The sequence below is a fragment of the Euprymna scolopes genome, chromosome 40 (assembly GCF_053919585.1).
Source record: "Euprymna scolopes isolate OS-2025 chromosome 40, ASM5391958v1, whole genome shotgun sequence".
Taxonomy (NCBI): Eukaryota; Metazoa; Mollusca; class Cephalopoda; order Sepiida; family Sepiolidae; genus Euprymna; species Euprymna scolopes.
Window position 1 is genome coordinate 26,819,817 of NC_136521.1, and position 20,295 is coordinate 26,840,111.

A 20,295-nucleotide genomic window follows, 5' to 3' on the forward strand; every position below is an offset into this window, starting at 1 on the left:
TGATCAATAAACAAATATGATGAATAAACATTATCAATAAACAAACATTATCAATAAACATGATCAATAAATAAACATTATCAATAAACAAACATTATCAATAAACAAACATTATCAATAAACAAACATTATCAATAAACATGATCAATAAACATGATCAATAAACATGATCAATAAACAAATATGATCAATAAACAAATATGATGAATAAACATTATCAATAAACAAACATTATCAATAAACATGATCAATAAATAAACATTATCAATAAACATTATCAATAAACAAACATTATCAATAAACAAACATGATCAATAAACATGATCAATAAACATGATCAATAAACATGATCAATAAACATGATCAATAAACAAACATTATCAATAAACATTATCAATAAGCACATATGATCAATAAATATAATCAATAAACAAACATGATGAATAAACATGATGAATAAACATGATCAATAAACATGATGAATAAACATGATGAATAAACATGATCAATAAACATGATCAATAACCAAACATGATCAACAAACATGATCAATAAACAACATGATCAATAAACAAACATGATCAATAAACATGATCAATAAACAAACATGATCAATAAACATGATCAATAAACAAACATTATCAGTAAACATGATCAATAAACAAACATTATCAATAAACATTATCAATAAGCACATATGATCAATAAATATAATCAATAAACAAACATGATGAATAAACATGATGAATAAACATGATCAATAAACATGATCAATAACCAAACATGATCAACAAACATGATCAATAAACAAACATGATCACTAAACAAACATGATCAATAAACATGATCAATAAACAAACATGATCAATAAACATGATCAATATACAAACATGATCGATAAACATGATCAATAAACAAACATGATCAATAAACATGATCAATAAACAAACATGATCAATAAACATGATCAATAAACAAACATGATCAATAAACATGATCAATAAACAAATATGATCAATAAACATGATCAATAAACATGATCAATAAACAAATATGATGAATAAACATTATCAATAAACAAACATTATCAATAAACATGATCAATAAATAAACATTATCAATAAACAAACATTATCAATAAACAAACATTATCAATAAACAAACATTATCAATAAACATGATCAATAAACATGATCAATAAACATGATCAATAAACAAACATTATCAATAAACATGATCAATAAACATGATCAATAAACAAATATGATGAATAAACATTATCAATAAACAAACATTATCAATAAACATGATCAATAAATAAACATTATCAATAAACATTATCAATAAACAAACATTATCAATAAACAAACATGATCAATAAACATGATCAATAAACATGATCAATAAACAAACATTATTAATAAACATGATCAATAAACAAACATTATCAATAAACATTATCAATAAGCACATATGATCAATAAATATAATCAATAAACAAACATGATGAATAAACATGATGAATAAACATGATCAATAAACATGATCAATAACCAAACATGATCAACAAACATGATCAATAAACAAACATGATCAATAAACAAACATGATCAATAAACATGATCAATAAACAAACATGATCAATAAACAAACATCATCAATAAACATGATCAATAAACAAACATGATCAACAAACAAACATCATCAATAAACATGATCAATATACAAACATGATCGATAAACATGATTAATAAACAAACATTATCAATAAACATGATCAATAAACGAACATGATCAATAAACATGATCAATAAACAAACATGATCAATAAACATGATCAATATACAAACATGATCGATAAACATGATCAATAAACAAACATGATCAATAAACAAACATGATCAATAAACATGATCAATAAACAAACATGATCAATAAACAAACATCATCAATAAACATGATCAATAAACAAACATGATCAACAAACAAACATCATCAATAAACATGATCAATATACAAACATCATCAATAAACATGATCAATATACAAACATTATCAATAAACATAATCAATAAACGAACATGATCAATAAACATGATCAATAAACAAACATGATCAATAAACATGATCAATATACAAACATGATCGATAAACATGATCAATAAACATGATCAATAAACATGATCAATAAACGAACATGATCAATAAACTTGATCAATAAACAAACATGACAATAAACATGATCAATAAACAAGCATGATCAACAAACAAACATGATAAACAAATATGATCAATAAGCAAACATGATCAATAAACATTATCAATAAACAAACATGATCAATAAACATGATCAATAAACCTGATCAATAAACAATCATGATCAATAAACATTATCAATAAACATTATCAATAAACCTTGCCGGATACCGCTCATGACAGAGCATCACCTGTATATAGTTGCTTACCAGGGCCATAGCGAATTGTGTATGCATACCTTATTAAACGTATTCGAAACCTCTGTATCCTTTCTGGAAGTTCACTGAGGTCCTTGGTACCTAGTAGTGGCACCAGTGGTTTTTGATCTGTCCCCACTGTGAAGTGTAGTCCAACAAGATAGTTTGAAAAGCGTTCACAAGACCATGTTATTGCTAGAGCCCCCTTTTCTATTTGAGCATAACGAGTTTCAGTTTCTGAGATGGCTCGTGAAGCATAGGCGATGGGGTGTAATTTCGTGTCATCCTGTCATTGTTATAATACTGCTCCCAGCCCATTAGATGAAGCGTCACTAGAAACCACAGTCTCATTTGATGGGTTGTACAGGCATAGCACAGGTGCTAAACACAATGAATGCATCCTGTTGTGCATTGTCCTAAACAAACACGTATTTCTGATTCAATAAATCCCTTAATGGTTTAGTCATGTCTGCTAGGTTTGGAATGAATTTTTCTAATTGATTCACCATTCCTAGAAACCGGCGGGTTTCCGTCATGTTTATTGGTGTTGGAATGTGGAGACACCAGTGAGCCTTTCCGGATCAGGTCGCAGGCTGTCAGCACTGAGTATATGTCCAAGAAATTTTACTGATGACTAGGATATTTCGCATTTTTTGGAATTTTTTTTTCGGAATTCAGTATAATGCCAGCAACCTGAATTTTTTGTAGTGTGCGTTTCTGGCTGCTGATGGTATGCAAATTTGGGTGGAAAGTTACGAGCTTAAGTGCTTCAATGGCTGGCCTTCCTAACAACGGCTCCACGAGATTGGGGATAATGAATATCCACTGTTCTATTGAAAGCTCTTCATGCGAGACAGTTGCAGTGACCACTCCAGTCACTTTAAGTGGAATACGTCTTGGACCATGAAGAATTTTGTGGGTATCTGAGAGATCTGGTAGGTCTCTCCTTAACTTGTATATGTGCTCTGGAATCGCGGTCACATCTGCTCCAGCTTGAATTTCAGTGGCACTCCATCGATGGTGATATTGGTTCGCCAAGGTTTACTCATGCTGATCTCTGATATCGTCAGAACACCAAGGTATGCATTCTGATCACTTTCACAATCATCCGAGCTAGGTTTAATTTCATGCAGCCTTCGTGTGCTCAGCACTGAGCATAGTGGCCAATCCTACCACAATTGTGGCAGGCGGCTGAAATGGCAGGACACGTGCGTTAGGTTTTGCTACCACAGCGGTGGCACTCAGCCTCTGGTCTATGCTGCTGCATGCGCTCATTTTTTTGTCGATTCTCATAGTGCAATTGTCACCTGGGTGTTGTCATGTGTTTACCCTGACCTTGTCTTCAAATTCTGTTGTCACTAACGTAGTGGACTGCAATATTATTGTCAGCCGGATCTTCACCAATGATGTGTTCTGGAGACCGCAGGAGATGCTGTTGTGATTTTATTGTTTTACTCTGTCGTGCACGTCTGATGACCCCATCCAAGGTGAGGTCTGGGATCATTTGCAGAATTACTGATAGCTTAGGATCTGTGCACCCAACTACAATTCTGTCACGAATTAATTCCTCGTGCAGGTCTCGGAAATTGCAGTTTTTAGTGTGGAGCTTAGTGATGAATGAATCAATGGACTCACCTTCCTCTTGACACCTTCGGTTGAATCTGGCCCATTCATTTTGCCTTTGAAATGGTCATTGAACTTTGCTACCACTATATTGAAGTTCTGGGCTTCCTCGGGTGCAAGTTTGAATGGGGCGAAAATATCTTCAGCTTTATTGCTCATACAATATAACAAGAACTTGGTTTTTCGTCAAGGCTGGACACTGTTCGGTAACGGTTGCACCATCGTATCCATTTTTCCCATAACTCGGGTTGGTCGAACGGAAATGGTTCTGGTGGGCTCACGTGGCTATTCATTCTGGGGGTGGGGGTCTTATGGAATTTCATTTTTTTTTTAACGGCTCTTAGGCTTGGTATTTAGTAAAAGCCTATTTTAATTGTATTATTGAATGCACTAATACATTAAAATATACTCTGCTCTTTTGACTCGTTCTAATCCCCAAAGTATATATATATATATATATATATATATATATATACATATTAGTTGAACCTACCCAATGCTGCCTGGGGTACAATGAAGTCATTTTAGTTTTTATATTTTTATTTGTTTGCAACTTTTTTAAAACTAATACTGAAAAAGAATAAAATTTTAGTTGTAAGGGAGAAAACTAAATATTTTTTAAATAAAATTATTTTCTGGTCATTTGTTGTTAATCACTTTACACATTCATACTGGAAAATTTTGGTGGAGCCACTTTAGCATTTTTTGTGAGTTGTCTTTTCAGTCCTGTTACGAAGTGCATACGAGATCTCATTTCAATTTGTGAAGCTTTCTTTGCGAGAAAGCAACAAAATTAGCAGGGGCAGCGAATATATTGTTGAACATTCAGTGGCGCGTACAGTTGGTGTATACACCGACACAATTTTTCGTGATCGTAAAAGCTAGAACTTGTTTTTGCTGACGAGGTTGGAAGCATAGGGATGTTGTATTTTCAGCCAATCACATTGCAAGGAAAGAGAATATAAAAATATTTTCCCTAACAGCCTTCGCTGGAGCCGGTCTGTCCACTATAAAAAGGGGGCAAACGCGCCAAAACCAGTCAGTCGAGCCCAGAGTCACAGTCAGTCAACCAGCATAGGGTAATCATCGGCTCCATCGGATTTCTTTTGCCCGATGTTAAAAAATCACAACCATTTGCAGGATGTAACACTTTCAAAAGTAAAGGTGAAAAAGCCAATACATTCAGTTGGTGTTCATAAAGTTAGTAAAACAATACAAAAAAATACAAAATTTAAATTGTGTGAAAAATCGGTTCTGATATAAAAGGGTCGAGTTTTCTATTGGTAAACAATTGTTTGCATACCATGATACTAAGATTTGCAATAAATAACTTGTTTTTGCGTTGAGTATTTTGTTTTGTTAATGAGATCATTTTTATTTCTATTTTAAGTTAAATAAGTATACATATTTTTATGGACAGGATTCACAGGATGTTAGAACACAGTTACTAAGTGTAAGAGGGGGTAATGTGAGCTATATTTACTTTAATTTAGTTGTATCAGAAAAGATAAAAGAGGAAGTTCTTCATAAAAACTTAGATGACTCCAGTTTTTGTGAAATTTTTATATTGTATGTTAGGCATCATCAGTTGTTTCATAATATCAACACAATCTTACAATGTTTCAGATTTGTGTTAAATTTGAGCCAGCCATTAGTTAAACAAGAATTTCAATATTTTGATCTTTAAATTTGAATTTTTGATCCTTAAATTTGAATTTTTAATTCTTAAATTTGCAATATTTTATAGAATTTAAATCATGTAATGAATTTTGATCAAAAGTGGTATAAGGATTTTAAACATAAGGTTTAGTATCATCGATTTTAATCTTCATAAGAGGATATAAAAATGATGTAAAACTAATTAATTTTATTTGTTTTGGAGCAGATATTCTTGTGATAACTTGATAAAAATACATAAAATCAAATTGTGTCGTTTTCTTTCAGAATCTTTTCCACACTGGCAATGTTGTACAATTGGTTTCTAAGATGACTGGTTGTACACTACAAATACTGCAAGCAGCAGATGGTAACTTGATCATAGATGCCAGAGGAAGCGTAGGTTATGGTGCCTACAATGGTAAGTATTCAATGTCAGTTGGTTTCATCCTCATCTCGGGTCTAATTCCAATGTAATTAACGGCAACCATTGTCAAATCCTTAACAAAGAAAATATTTTGAAAATATTTCATTTATTTTAACCGTAATTAAAATTTAAACTTTGCAAAATTTCTTCCAAACCAATTTTGCTCAAAACCTGGCACACTTTTTAAGACATTTTTAATTACTATAAGAGCTAAATAGTTTTGTTGATGTTTGACTATGTATGAAAGACTATTTGACAGCTATTGATAAATTAGAAACCTAAACACAACAACAGTAAATAATAAAAACAAAATTATAATAATTTAAAACAGTCCTTAAAACTTATCGAATTCACAACCTATACCCTGGAAACTAAGCAAACAAGTATGCAGACCAACTCAGTTGCTGGACTGACGTTTGGATCCAACTTCCTGCAGTTGGTTCAAACAAAATGTAAGCTCCATTCTCAAGCTGTTTAATCTCTTCATCAAAGGAGGGTTAGGGTAGGGTTAGTGTAAACAGCTTGTGAATGGAGCTTACATTTTGTTTAAACCAACTGCAGGAAGTTGGATCCAAATATATATATATATATATATATATATATATATATATATATATATATATATATATATATATATATATATATATATATACTAGCATTTCAGCCCGGCGTTGCCCGGTGTTTGGATGTGTATGTTGAGCAAAAAAAAAAAAAGTAGTAGTAGGAAGGCAGGCTCGAACCTGTACTGCAAAGGAGGAAAATAACGGGAAAGAACTGACGCCTATTCTGTTACAACCACCGCCAAATCGGAAGTTACATTTTTTTTTAAATTCAGGCTAGACAATCGAAAGGAGAGGATGACTTTCAAAAATATCGACTAAAAAAAGCTAACCCCCGTCCCTGTACAAAAGTGCCCAGTTTAAGGTGAAGATATTAATGTTTTTAGCCAAATTTTTCGATATTCGTCGTCTGAAAGGTTGAACTTCAAAACGATACTGATCTTGAGAAAATCCGCCGCGTCTGTCGAAAGTGTTGGGCAGACATGCAAACATACATACATACATACGTACATTTATCTATTGGTAACTAAAAATTTTCAGTCCAAACCGATCAAAAAGCTTGCCCTATCTCTGAATACCCTTTATGTAAAATTTCAAAAATTTAGACTAGAAATTGTCTGAGTAATTTGGTAGAGACCGCAGGGGTCAACTTTTTTTTTTAACTTTGACCCTTATTATGACCCCTTAACATTTATTGTTTTGGGCTCAAAGCAAGTTATTAACTTAGATCCATGTCCAAGGAACCTATATCAAAAATTTCAAGTGTTTAAACCACAAATTGTCGGAGGAGTTTGGTAGAGTTCTCAAAGATCAAATCGTTAACCTTTGACAACTGAACAGCCGAATTTCTGGCCGAAAGCAGATCACCTAGATTCTCCCTAATCTGTATATCAAATTTCGAGTCTGTAAACTTAAAATTGACAGAGTTATTGCGTAGGAAAATGTACACACACAGACACACATACATGTTCACTTTTATAGATGCAACAAAAATATATACGTATACATAAATATATATGGAAACAATTTTATATTCACTGTAAGCTTTTTACACAAATATTATGCAAGTGAAGCGAGCTGGTCGCCAGACAAAATGACGAACAACTCACTTAAAATAATTTTTTAGAAAAATTAATAAAAATAAATATTCAGACTTGGTACATTAAAGGAAGTGTAAATTTATTTAACATTTCTCAGCGTTCCGTTACACTCATATGTTTGTGTCCATTGAAAACAAAGAAATCCTTATGGACTGGGTAAATGTTCCTTTTGAGTGTAAAATAATTAGAAGAGAAAAGAGAAATTAATGTTTTTCTTTGTGAATGCATTTCGTGTAAAAAGTGGAGCAAAGAGATAAATAAAGTATTTTTTTTGTGTTTCGTTTAGAAGATTTCTTCTAAACGAAACAAAAAAAAATACTTTCTTTATCTCTTTATAATGTCTTTGGTTCGGGCGCGTGCAAAAAAAGGCCGCAGCGGTAAAAAGCACGTCTTACCTCATGAAGTCCAGTGGAAAGAAAGAGGAAGAGAAACACCTCAAATTTTGCGCCACAGATTTTTTGTTCTCTTTTTTAAAGCTCTCCGGAAACGATGACATATCAAAAAGTTGCTGTCAAATTTTAGTTCTGGGGTAGGCACTACATTACCCCCCTACTAAACAGTATGTCGATAAGGAGAACATAATGTCACTGAGTATAAACAGCGAATTGGTGTGGGTGCTGGATGCATCTACCCGATCTGGAAGAAATGGTCGTGCTTGAGGAGTTATGTCGAAAAAGACCGTAGTCTTTGGTTTCTGCATGTGTGCGACATCATCGTCAAAAATCGCTTTCTTTAGGCGATCAACACTGACTGAGTCACATCTGCCGTTAATCTTGATTATGAAGAACTTTGTGTATCTCTTCAGTACCTTGTAAGGGCCGGAGTACGGTGATGGTAGTCACGCCACTATTCCGGACGAACATGTGGGTCCATGAGTTTATGTCCTTGGGAACATGGCGCGATGTTGAGAGGTAATGCCATATATTCTTTTACATGGGAGGTGTAACTCGCTGGGTCTGGCATGCGTTGGGGGGGTGCAACCATCTGTCCAGGTAAGGTCAGGTAGGCTCCGTAGACCATTTCAGCCGGGGCCAGATTGATGTCTGATTTGATGGTGGACCTAATACCTAGGAGAACGAAAGGAAGGTATTCCATCCATCTGTTAGGGTCAGAGTATGCTTTGAAGGATGCTTTCAATTGCCTGTGAAAGTGCTCGATCATGCCGTTTGCTGCCGGATGGTATGATGTAGTGCGAATGTGTTTACATCCGAGCAGGTGAGACAGTTCTGAAAAGAGGTAAGAGTCGAATTGTCTACCTCTGTCGGTTGTAATGGTGTTAGGCACCCCGTAACAAGCTATCTAGTGTGTGATAAGTGCTTGGGCTACAGTTTCGGCAGAAGTATCTTTAATGGGTATCGCTTCAGACCATCTCGAAAACCTGTCAATGCAAGTCAACAGATGTGTACAGTCTCTGGAGGGTGGGAGTGGGCTCACTAAGTCTATATGAACGTGCTGAAAGCGGGCTTTTAATGTACCTATGAATTTTAGATTTTTGGCAAGGGATGCAACTCCTGGTCCATTTGCGTATATCTTGATTGATGGCTGTCCATATAAAACGAGACGTCACCAACTTCTGTGTAGAGCGGATGCCAGGATGCGATAGGTTGTACAGCTGAGAGAAAACGGCTCGTCTATGTTTGAGAGGAACATACGGGTGCTCATGTCTGGTTGAGATATCACACCAAATCACTTCGCTAGAAAAGGGTATGGGAACCTGTTTAATGATAGTTTGTCAGAAAGTAGCAAGTTATTAAACTCCTCATCATTCCTTTGGTCGGCGGCGATCTGTTTAAGATCGATACTATCGGTAGGCTGAATGGCATCAATGTGCATGCGCAATAGTGTGTCAGCGACAACGTTCTCGGTGCCTTTGATGTCCGAAGTGAACTGAGAAATGTAGTCTAAATGACGAGTTTCTCTGGGTGAATGCTTGCTGGGTTTGGCAAGTAAGGCGTGCGATAGCGGTTTATGGTCCGTAAAAAGCGTGAAGTCTGGCATTTAGTGAAAATGCTTGACCGCACAGTAAGCAGCTAAAAGCTCTCTGCCAAAGGTACTATATTTGGTCTCAGCATTCTGAAATCATCTGGAGAAAAAAGATAGTGGCTGCCACGTGTTGTCTACGAATTGCTGTAATACCCCTCCAATACCCACATCAGATGCGTCTACTGACAGGGCTAGAGGTGCGTGTGGGTGGGGAAAAACCAACATGGTGGCAGCTGTTAACACTCCTTTTACTTTGTTGAAGGAGTGTAATTCCGGTCCATTCAAAGTGATTGTCTCATTTTTTTTCTTTCTGTTCCTGAGTACATCCGTTAAAGGCTGTGCAATTTCAGCACAGTGAGGAACGAAACGCCTATAAAAATTTATCAACCCAAGGAATTCCTGAAGTTTATGAAGGGAAGTGGGAGGCGGATAATCAACAATGGATTGGACTTTTTCCGGGAGAGGGCGGATACCCTCCGAATCAATTAAATGACCCAGGAAGGAAAGTGAAGAGACTCCAAACTCACACTTGCCAGAGTTGATGATAACACCGTATTCCAACAATCTGCGGAACAATTGCTGTAGATGTTTCACGTGTTCGCTCTCGGATGAACTCGCTACGAGTAGATCATCAATGTATGCATAAGCGAACGGTAATCCACATAAGACTACGTCTATAAATCGCTGGAAAGACTGGGCAGCATTTCTCAGCCCAAAGGGCATTTGTAGAAACTCGAAGAGTTCGAATGGGGTAGTTATAGCAGTTTTGGGGATATCTTCAGGGTCCGCAGGAATCTGATTGTATGAACGGACGAGATCGATCTTGGAGAATATCGATTTACCATGGAGAGAGTTTGAAAAATCCTGGAGGTGAGGAATGGGGTAATTATCTGGAGGCGTGCAACTATTAAGTGCTTGATAATCCCCGCAAGGGCGCCAGTCGCCTGCTGACTTTTTAGGCACCATGTGGAGTGGCGACGACCAATTACTGTCGGAGGCTCGAATAATGCCCAAGTCCAACATGTGTTGAAATTCTTGCTTGGCAATTTTCAGACGATCAGGTTTGAGTCTGCGAGGGCACGCACTCACAGGAGGTCCTCTGGTCTGGATGTGGTGGGTAATGTTGTGTGTAACCTTGTCGTTGCTAAAAACAGGACAAGTTATATCAGGAAAACCTTTTAAGAGGTCTATGTATGAGTCCGTAGCATCCTTTAATATGACCGGGCTTATCTCCATCGTTCTATTAATCTTCCCTTGCATGGTAAGTTCAGTGCTATTGTCGATTAATTTGCCGTGTTTGACATCCACAAGTATGCCAAAATGATGCAAGAAATCCGCTTCCAAAATTGGAATGGGCAGTTTTGCGATAGTAAAAATCCATTGGAAGGTGCGTCGGAGTCCCAGGTTTAACGTTAACGATTTCTCTCCAAAGGTCGGAATAGATGAGTGATTCATGGCTTGTAGACAGAAAGTCAACTGGGGTCGTTTCTCTTTCACCAGTTCCTTGGGGATTATGCTGACTTCTGCACTGGTATCAACGAGGAATCGTGTACCAGTGTTCTTGTCTGTGACGTAAAAGGTGTGACAAATGTGGTTTCTGCCAGGAGTATCGGTCGTCCCTACTGCCTGGCCTGGCCGTTTCCCGCTTGTTTATCGTTCTTCACGAAAGAGCAAGGCTTGTGGCATCGGAAAGCCTTTTCACCATAATTGCCGTGGAATCGACACAGCCTGTCACCATTTCGACCGTTACTTTGTCGCCGAGAACGGTCCTGTCCGCTCGCACGTGGATATCTGCTTGGTCTGAGCTCCATATCACGAATCTAGTCACTTAAGTTTTGAATTAGCTGGGCATGTCTCTCCAGTTCTTCACGGATATCTGTGGAGGTTCCTGAGGTTTCGGGAAAGGAATCCTTTGAGGCATGTGCGTGCACCGGGCCTACAGAGACCGTTACTTCCATGATCTTGTCTGCCAACTCCGCCAATTCCTCGACCAAGGTGGTGTCTTTAGTGGACGCTAGTATCATCTGAATATTGGACGGCAGACTGCTAACAAATAATTGTTTGAGGATGTCCGGCTGTAGAACGTTTTCGCCCATTAATTGCTTCATCCGACGCAGTAGTTGGGATGGTTTTCGGTCACCGAGTTCCTCCTCGATCAGCAGTTGCTCGAGACGCTTTTGTTGGGAGTCAGTCGATCTTCTGATTAACTCTGACTTAAATGTGTTATAAGAAATAGATCCCGGGGGTGTCATTATCAAGTTGCAGACTTCAGCCATCATCTCCTGCGTGAGTGCGGCCACCACGTGGTTCAGCTTAGTCAATTCACTGTGAATTCGCTGAGTAAAAAACTGTGCTTCCACGTGGGCGAACCACAATGTCGGGTCGTGTGTCCAGAAAGGCGGAATTTTGAGAACAGCCTGTATTGTTGTTGTCGGCGATAAGGTATCGCTGTCCATAGTTGTCGTCGGGTACAAGATAACGTGAATAGGTGAAGGTTTAAACTTGAAGAAGAAAAGCCCCGTATAGGTCCGTATGAGTGGTATTCCTCCAAAGCTGCCCTGGCCTATGCCGAGAGAAACTGTTAAGTGGTTTGGAGGTCTTTAAACTGCCAAATTAGAAATGTTCAGCTCCTCGCGTGTTCTACCAAAGTCTGAAGAAAAGGGGTCACCAGTGAAGCGAGCTGGTCGCCAAACAAAATGATGGACAACTCACTTAAAATAATTTTTTAGAAAAATTAATAAAAATAAATATTCAGACTTGGTATATTAAAGGAAGTGTAAATTTATTTAACATTTCTCGGTGTTCCGTTACACTCATATGTTTGTGTCCATTGAAAACAAAGAAATCCTTATGGACTGGGTAAATGTTCCTGTTGAGTGTAAAATAATTAGAAGAAAAAATAGAAATTAATGTTTTTCTATGTGAATGCATTTCGTGTAAAAAGTGGAGCAAAGAGATAAATAAAGTATATTTTTTTTTGTTTCGTTTAGAAGAAATTATCATAATGTCTTTGGTTCGGGTGCATGCGAAAAAAGGCCGCAGCAGTGAAAAGCACGTCTTACCTCATGAAGTCCAGTGGAAAGAAAGAGGAAGAGAAACACCTCAAATTTTGCGCCACAGATTTTTTGTTCTCTTTTTTAGAGCTCTCCGGAAACGGTGACATATCAAAAAGTCGCTGTCAAATTTTAGTTCCGGGGTATAAATCAAGTAGAATATCTGCATGAATATAATTACACGTAATAGTTAACTAAAGATGATAATCCCATAAGTAAACCGAAAAAACTAATAGGGAATTAATTAAAATGAATGTTTAAAAAAATATGCAAATTAGCTAGATCTTTTGCAGATAAATGCAATTCATCGACCCATATATAAGAACATTGTATTTTCTTTTTAAATAAATAGAAAAGAGGGTTTTTAATAGGAATATCAATACACACAAAAGAAAATCGAATTTATAGGAGTGTGTATATATATATATATATATATATATATATATATTTCTTCAGAATAAAGTTATTTAACAATCAGCTGGTATGGAAACCTGTGATTATAAGATTTCCCTTGCTATCTATGATTTCTGATTAATCAATTATTTTTTACTTTGATTTTCCATGTCTCACTGACTTTAGCAAATAGGGTACATACCTTTATAAATATTTGCTAATATTTTCTCTCCTCTGATGAGATGGTAGACATGGAAACCCTATAGGATAAGGAGATAAAATTTATAAAGTATTCTTTGTTTTGCTTAGAATAATAAAAATCTTTGATATGAAATTCAAACATTTCGCTTCAAAAAAAAAAAAAAAAAAAAAATATATATATATATATATATATATATATATATATATTAGTGTTGAGACGATTAGTTAGAATTTGAATTGGGAATTGGGAAAATTGGAACTTTTGGGAATATCAGAATCGGTATGGGATTTGGAAAAATTTTGTGCATATTTTCTGATGCCAAAAAACGATTATTTTAATTGTATTCTTTATTTGATGTCGTTTATAGCAACATCTTCCACTGTTGGTAGAAAAAATAAAATAATAAATATTTATTGATTTTAAACAACCAGATTATCCCTCACAAGTGTATTTTTATGTTTGAGAAAATATCGACACATTAAACATGTGTTTTGGGATAATTGGGAGAAAATAACCCCTACATAGTTTAATATTTAGAGATTTATAAAGAATAAGAATTGGAATTGGTAAATAATTGTATCAGAATTGGGGAAAATATTGAAACTGTTCCATCACTAATATATATATATATATATATATATATATATATATATATATATATATATATATATATATATATATATATATATATGTATATATATATATATATATATATATATATATAGTGCAAAGTTTTGTTAAAAATTCAAAAACTCACGTTTTCTTTTTTATAACCTTCGTTTATTTCCTGGATTTTTCCATTACAGCTGTTTCATTAATGAGTGGCAATTTTATGATTTATGTTTGCGTAAAAATATCCTGTCCTCACTAACTTCTTCAGATGTTTATCAATTAGATTTTTACAACAAATGGTATATTTTTAACATGCTGAATATATATATATATACATACATATACATATATATATATATATATATATATATATATATATATATATATATATATATATATGATGAAAATAATGGAAATAGTATTCCGACAAAATAGAGAAATAAAAAGGAACAAACCGTATTATGTGTTTGAGAAAGTCTCGAAATAAAGACGAAATGTTGATGAACACATAATACGGTTTGTTCCTTTTTATTTCTCTCTCTCTCTCTCTCTCTCTCTCTCTCTCTATATATATATATATATATATATATATATATATATATATATATGTTCATAGTCAATGAATTCAAATGAATAAATGGACTTAAGTTCGATGTAACTAAACCTACTTCAAGAAGACGCATCGTGGCTGCTGCGAACAATCTGAAATGAACCCTTAACATGTCAAACACGTATGACATGTACGCAAATCCTCCTCTTATTATTTCCCCCCTTTTTTCCCTCATACTTCCTCTAAAAATCGTTCTTCCAAATAATAATAACCATTTCTGTAAGGTCTGACGAGGTTGCTGGATCGTAGATATGGTTCAGCAAACGAAACATGTGTAAATAAACAGATAAAGCGGTAATAAAAAAATAAAACACATAGATACATAGTGCTCTGCAATAGTATTGAGCACTCTCTTCAGGTTTTTAATAATTACCATTTTTATATATATATATATACATATATATATATATATGTTTTATTTTTTATTACCGTATCTTTCTGTTAAGTTACATTATTGTTTCGGCTACACAGCCGTTTTTTTGGCTGACAAAACTATATATATATATATATATATATATATATATATATATATATATATATATATAAAAGTGAAAGTGTGTGTGTGTGTATGTGTGTGTGTGTCTGAGTACATTTCCATACACAATAACTCTGTCAATTTTAAGACTACAGACTCGAAATTTGATATACAGGGTACTGAGATTTTGGAAAATCTATGTGATCGGTTTTCGGCCAAAAATTTGGTGATTAAGGGGTCAAAGGTCAACGATTTAACTTTTGAGAACTCTACCAAACTCCTCCGACATTTTAAGGGGTCATCATAGGGGTCAAATTTTAAAAAAATTGACCACTTTTTTTTTTTTTTTGCTCAACATGCATCTCCAAATACCCGGGCAACGCCAGGCACCCATGCTAGTATATCTATAAAAGTGAACGTGTCTGTCTGTCTGTTTGTCTGTGTGTCTGTGTACATTTTCCTTCGCAATAACTCTGTTAATTTTCAGACTACAGACTCAAAATTTGATATACAGGTTACTGAGATTTGGGAAAATATATGTGATCGGTTTTCGTCCTGCAATTTGGCTGGTAAGGGGCCAGAGTTCAACGATTTGACCTTTGAGAACTCTACCAGACTCCTCTGACAATTTGGGGTCTAAACACTCAAAATTTTAGATATAGGTTCTTTGGACATGAATCTAACTTAATAACTTGATTTGAGCCCAAAACAATAAATTTTAAGGGGTCATAATAGGGGTCAAAGTTAAAACAATGTATTTCTTTTTTGCTCAGCATACACCTCCAAACACCCGGGCAACGCCGGGCTGAAATGCTAGTACGTATATATTTTTGTTGCATCTATAAATGTGAACGTGTCTGTGTGTCTGTTTGTCTGTGTGTGTGTACGCAATAACTGTCAATTTTCATTTTACAGACTCAAAATTTGATATACAGTGTACTGAGATTAGGGAAGATCTTTATAATCCGTGTTCGGTCAGAAATTTGGCTGTTAAGGGTCAAACTTCAACGATTTGACCTTTGAGAACTCTACCAAACTCCTCCGACAATTTTGGGTCTAAACACTTGAAATTTTAGATATACGTTCCTTGGACATGGATCTAACTTAATAACTTGCTTTAAGCCCAAAACAATAAAAGTTAAGGGGTCATAATAAGGGTAAAATCTTTTAAAAATTACGGCTTTTTCATGCTCAACATCAGAGGAAATGCTATATATTCTTGTCATCAGAGGAAATGCTATATATTCTTGTCATCAGAGGACAGAAAGAAATCAGCAAATTATATTTGTAGCAATGCTAGAATTTGCCGGTTATTGCATTAAGTGAAACCGCAATTTATTGTTGTCATAAATTGCCAAGAAAAACAAGTGAAAAAATGTTGGATATGCAAAAAGATATAAAAACGAACCGCGCATGATCTTTCAGCTTACATGAAAGTTCTTTCAAGGTAATCCAAAAGGCGAAAATAGTTCTTTAGAGAGAATGGAGTCCAAAATTAAATCCAATTTAATTATGTATATAGTCCGGTTGGAAAGTTTTCAAAGCAGCTGAAATAAATTGCCACTTTGGTGTAGGGGGCTACTATCAGGGGCAACAACTACTGGGGTACTATGTAAGGATTTGGGCAGCAAGATGTCGGTTCAGGTTACACTTGAACTTCTGCACGTCAGTACTGTTGGGGAAGCAGGGACCTGGAATGGAATTCCAAAGTCTAGCGGTTCTGGGGAAGAAACTATTGGAGTAGAAAGATCTTTTACATCTAGGGATATCTATAGTGTCGGGGTGGGATTTAGCAGCCTGTCGTGTTTGTCGAGGATGCTCACATCGTGGGGGCACAAGTGATTGCAGCTCGTCAGAGCATTCACCACTAAAATACTTGTAGAACAGGCAGAGGAATGCAACATTTCGTCGATGGGACAGAGGCTGAAGCTTAGATGCCAGTTCAGGGCCTATCAGGTTTGCGACTCTTTTGAACCTTGTCAAGGAGTGAGAGACTAGTAGCAGATGCACCAGCTAAAATGTGACAGCAATACTCTATACATGGGCGAATGGTGGCCTTGTAGAGGTACAGGATACTTTCGGGTGTTAGTAGTTGTCTAGCACGGTAGAGAGAGCCCACCTTTCTTCCAGCAGCCCTGGCAATGCCTTCAATGTAATTGTTCCAACTCATGTTTCCTGTGAACGTTAGGCCAAGGAGTTTGAAAGATATACTCTCAGATAAAGAGTCGTTGGCCATTGCTATAGGTGGTATAGAGGGTTTCTTGTAATTATTGAATGAAACTAGTTTAGTCTTGGCGGCATTGAACGTGACCAACCATTTTTGTCCCCATTCCACTACAGATTGGAGGTTTTCCTCTAGTGTTTCTGCCATTTCTTTAGAAATATGTTCATTCGTCTTCCTGTCGTGCCTGCCATAGAGTGTAGTGTCATCAGCATATATACCCATCTCAGAGGCAATTTTGTCGGGGAGGTCATTTATGAATATCAGGAACAATAGAGGTCCAAGGATAGACCCCTGGGGCACTCCCGCATTTATATCATATTGTTTAGATGTATGACCATCGAGGACAACCTGGATTTTTCTCTTATCTAAGAAGGATTTAATTATGTTAAGTATTCTACCAGTGATACCGTATGATCTAATTTTCCTGAGGAGACCCTCATGCCATACCCTGTCAAAAGCCTTAGATATATCTAGAGCTACCACTCTGCACTCCCTCGCTTTGTCCAGTGAATGGTATATACATTCAGAGATTACAGTTAGGATGTTTGCTGTGGAACGGGCTTGTCTAAATCCATATTGTTGGTCAGTTAGAAGTTTAGCATCTGTAAGGTGATGGACTAGAGCATGGTTAATTAAGGTCTCAAATATTTTGGCAAAAAGTGGGAGGAGGCTAATGGGGCGATAATTTGATGGGTCAGTCCTTTCGCCAGAATTCTTGAATACTGGTACAACAGAAGCAGTTTTCCAACAGCTCGGAAAACAAACTTCATTAAGGTATTTGTTGTAGAGTTTGGAGAGAACTGGAGCTACTTCGGCTGAGCACTTTTTTAATAGCACAGCTGGGATGAGATCGGATCCACATGCTTTTGAAGTGTCAAGGTTTTTTATGATGGCATGCAACTGAGCAGGGGTGATTTTCAAATCGTCTAGCGTGGCGTCTGTCCGCATAGGAAAGTCAGGTAAGGGGTGGTTGGAAGTGTCCAGTGTGGAGTTTGAGGCAAACCGACTGGCAAGCATGTTAGCCTTCTCGGTTGCTGAGGAGACAACCTCGTGATTGTTGGTTAGTGGGGAAATTGTTGATTGCCCATTATTTACTACACTGTTGTAGATTTTCCAGAAGGCACGAGTTCCTAGTTTTTGTGCTTCAATGCGCTTTTTAGTGGTTTCCGTAAGTTCTTTCTTAGCTGTCGCTATTTCTTTCTTAATGTTATTTCTAGCTTCTATATACTTCAGTCTGTTTGAACTGGACATGTCAGTTAAATCTGTGGTATGCATGCTGCTTTTGAGCAATGGCAGTTGCGCAAGTCGAAGTAAACCATTGGGGAGAGTGGGGCTTACTATAAAATTTCCGCATGGGAACATGCGCTTCGATTGCAGTTTTGAACCAGTCAGTGGTCTCGTTTGTACACTGTTCAGCAGGGAGAGAAAAAATATTTCCCCATGGGGCATCTCTGATCAGTTCCCTGATGTCTTCCCAGTCAGCCTTTTTATAATATCTCATTGTTTTGAGCACTTGCTCTTCAGTTTTGGCTCTAGAGTTTAGGGCGATTTCAACCATTATCACTGCATGATCAGCGTTCCCGAGTGGGCTGTGGGCCTTCATTATGCAATCATCGGGAACTGTGGTCAAAAACAGATCTAGAAGTGATGCGTGTTGTTCTTCCTGGTCAGGGAAACGGGTTGGAAACGTAACAATTTTATATATATATATATATATATATTTCTAATAGAAACAGTGTGTCAAAGAGAAGCATAAGAGGTACATAAAAAGAGGAGTAGATATAGTTACTTACAAAAGGCTGTGTTAAAAGATCATGCTAAGAACATGTATTGTCAGGATAAACAAACAGAGAGAGAGAGAGAGAGAGAGAGAGAGAGAGAGAGAGATGCATAAGTAACATATAAAGTAAATGTTGTTGACAATATTTGAGAATGTTTAGCTGTGGTCACCAAAGCCATGAAAAGATGACCAGCTGTCTGAGAGTCTAACCATGATTATGCCGTTGCATCTGACAAGAACCACATTAAAATTGTGAAAGCCATGTAAAAATTGAGAGACTTGAAAACTAGCCAATAAAGAGACTAAATCTAGTTTCTAAAAATGGGTAAGGTGGAATTATATTTGTGGTTTCCAGAAGTGTATTCTCTCGGAGGAGAGTATGATTGGTATCGTTAAGGTAAGATGACTCAAAAATATTCTGAGCAAACAGGATCTTAAATTATTCGTTATGTTATTCATTTTATTTATTTTAGCTTCATGGACTGTAATTAATGAAGGTGAGAACAGAATTCGACTTCATAATAACAACAATTATTTGACGATTGTTGATGGCTACACTCAGGTTGTTCATGTGGTAAGTTAAACTACGTTTATTTATCAATCTTTGCCATTGTATGAATAGAAAACGTACTTTTTATCCAGGATTTACGTTGCTTTGGAATGGATGTGTACAGATTAAGGTTCATTTGTTTGGTCATCATCGTCGTTGTCGTCGTCGTCGTCGTTTTACATGCTGGCATGTATTGAATGACTTTTAGAAATTGAGTTCCAAACTAATCCATCTCTGGTCAGGTCTTTATTTATCCCTCTTTCACTCTTGTCCATTCTTATCACTTCTTTCCATGTTTTCCTCTGTGTGCTGATCTAGCTATCTCAATTGTTCATCTACTAACCCAAGAACTCTCATCCATTTTTTTTATTGTAACCATACTATCAAAGCCTCCTGCTCTGCATGTATCTTCCTATACTGTCCAGATTTAATCTTCCTCTTGTTGCATTTGTTACGTTTAAATTGTGTAACAATTAAAAATATGGACGATATGAAATATGGTTTTCGGAAAATGATATTTTCTTTATTTTCAACAATAACAAAATAAACAAATAAGGTGATTCACAAATATTTACAACAATAAAAACAAACGAA

General features: G+C 35.9%; 1 protein-coding gene across 5 annotated transcripts in view; it reads left to right on the forward strand.

The window, feature by feature from the left end:
* LOC145265452 (uncharacterized) overlaps positions 1-20,295 on the forward strand; it is a 95,625-nt gene that overhangs the window by 65,943 nt on the left and 9,387 nt on the right. For all 5 annotated transcript variants that reach the window (XM_080121310.1, XM_080121307.1, XM_080121311.1 and 2 more), the window contains exons 4-5: positions 6,021-6,153; positions 19,625-19,725. In XM_080121310.1, the coding sequence (XP_079977436.1) occupies positions 6,021-6,153; positions 19,625-19,725 (234 nt within the window). The remainder of the gene's footprint in view (positions 1-6,020; positions 6,154-19,624; positions 19,726-20,295) is intronic.